Below are 2,284 nucleotides of genomic sequence, written 5' to 3' on the forward strand. Positions count from 1 at the left end.
TTTTTCCTGTAATGCATAAAAACAAGATGGTCCCTTGTCACCAAGGTGGGTCCAAGGGTCAGACAAATAATTTCAAGCAGAGAAACAAACTCTGTGTCAGATCAGTAGAATTTGGCAACATTCATTCCATTAGCCATTCAGTTATCCAGAAAATAGGTATGACTTTTACTGTGCTAGAGGCGATGACCAAGGAGGAGGCAAATATTATCTATGCCATTAGACAATGGCAATATAACATGGTATGTGCTCTGAAAAGCATAGGCATGGTCCCTGGCAATCAGGAAAGCCTTCCTGAAGATGAGGACCTCTGAACACAGTCCTGAAGGAAAAGTGAGCGTCGCTTAGGTGGAGGGAGCTGAGAAGGCAGTGTGTGCACAGGTTTCTAGATGGAGCATGCCCCTGTAAGAGCGCTGAGGAGGCCTGTGCACCTGCACATGAGAAGGAATTTCAGCGGGTGTGATGCAGTGGTAAATAAGGACCAGATCATGAATATTTTTGTATGCTCTTGTGAAGAGATGGGATTTCAGCTGAGGGCAAAGAGGAGGCATGGCAAAGGCAGTAAGTGGAGGGGAAAGCAGATGTGGTGATTCTGGGGTATGCATTCCACACTGTTCTGTCTCAGCCTTCACCCCTCTCTGGTGAGCACTCATTTTGATTGGCATTAACGGTACTTCCCTATCATTCACACATTCCCCTGTTACTTGGGCTGCCACATTCTCCTTCTCTGTATCTCTCAGTAAATAAGAGTTTCCATCAATCTAGGAAATGAAGCAATCTGTGAGCTGTTTCTCTTTTGAAACTAATGGCAATACCAACTCTTCTTTTAGAAAAAAAATTAGTAGTATTCAGTTACCTCAAACTCTGAGTCATTAAATATGAGGCAAAAGCATTCTCTCACCATCTCCCTGTGTTGTTATTTCCCTTGTTTGACTTTAGGCATCTTAGCAGACTACAGAGAGACATGGGAAAGACCAGAAACACATCCCTGGACACTGTGGTGACAGATTTCATTCTCCTGGGCTTATCTCACCCCCCAAGTCTCAGGACCCTCCTCTTCCTGGTCTTCTTCACCATCTACATCCTGACTCAGCTGGGGAATCTGCTCATTTTGCTCACCGTGCGGGCTGACCCAAAGCTCCATGCTCGCCCCATGTACATGCTTCTGGGCGTCCTCTCATTCCTGGACATGTGGCTCTCCTCCGTCATCGTTCCCCGGTTAATTTTGAATTTTACACCTGCCAGCAAGGCTATCCCATTTGGTGGCTGTGTGGCTCAGCTGTATTTCTTTCATTTCCTGGGCAGCACTCAGTGCTTCCTCTACACCTTGATGGCCTATGACAGGTACCTGGCCATATGCCAGCCCCTGCGCTACCCCATGCTCATGAATGGGAGGTTATGCACATTCCTTGTGGCAGGAGCATGGGTGGCCGGCTCCATCCATGGGTCTATCCAGGCCACCCTGACCTTCCGACTGCCCTACTGTGGGCCCAACCAGGTGGATTACTTTATCTGTGACATCCCTGCAGTATTGAGACTGGCCTGTGCAGACACCACTGTCAATGAGCTTGTGACCTTTGTGGACATTGGGGTTGTGGCGGCCAGTTGCTTCCTGTTAATTCTGCTCTCCTATGCCAACATAGTCCATGCCATCCTGCGGATTCGCACTGCTGATGGGCGGCGCCGGGCCTTCTCCACCTGTGGCTCCCACCTAACCGTGGTCACAGTCTACTATGTCCCCTGTATTTTCATCTATCTTCGGACAGGCTCCAAGAGTCCCCTGGATGGGGCAGTGGCTGTGTTTTACACCGTTGTCACTCCGTTACTGAACCCCCTCATCTATACACTGAGGAACCAGGAAGTGAAGTCTGCTCTTGGGAGAATAGCAGCAGGTAGAGGGGCTGGGGGTGAAAATAAGTAGCTATAGGCTCAGGGACTACCTACAAGCTGTCACTACCCTGTTTTTCTTCAAATGATGCATGTGGCAAATGCTCAACCAACTGTTAATGATTTTAAATGTAATGAATTTAGAATAAACTTCTCAACTCTAGATTTATAATCTTTTCATTTCATTAAATTGGATCAAATTGTTTTACTTTATTTGTTTAGAAATAAATGGATATTTCTCCCACCTTCTGACTACCTTGTGAGATTAAAAAAAAAAATGTCTTTGAAGATTAAATAGGATAAGAATGTGTCAGCTTCTTTGGGGGTATATTATTCTAGAAAATGTAAAAGGGGAAAAAATGGGACATACTGCTACCCTAGTCCCTTTGTTATTCTCTTT

At 46.1% G+C, this 2,284-nt stretch overlaps 1 protein-coding gene across 1 annotated transcript; it reads left to right on the forward strand.

Annotated features, from left to right (window-relative positions):
* The first annotated feature begins 867 nt into the window (after positions 1-867).
* Positions 868-1,918, forward strand: LOC125136254 (olfactory receptor 10G2). Its single transcript, XM_047796953.1, has one exon. It carries the CDS (start codon positions 962-964, stop codon positions 1,916-1,918), a length of 957 nt encoding a protein of 318 aa, XP_047652909.1. The 5' UTR covers positions 868-961.
* Positions 1,919-2,284: the final 366 nt, after the last annotated feature.

The sequence above is a fragment of the Phacochoerus africanus genome, chromosome 9, assembly GCF_016906955.1.
Source record: "Phacochoerus africanus isolate WHEZ1 chromosome 9, ROS_Pafr_v1, whole genome shotgun sequence".
In the NCBI taxonomy this organism is placed as follows: Eukaryota; Metazoa; Chordata; class Mammalia; order Artiodactyla; family Suidae; genus Phacochoerus; species Phacochoerus africanus.

Bases quoted from the DNA above. Each gene is read 5' to 3' on its own strand.
- LOC125136254 (XM_047796953.1), top strand. From the start codon at position 962: ATGGGAAAGACCAGAAACACATCCCTGGACACTGTGGTGACAGATTTC.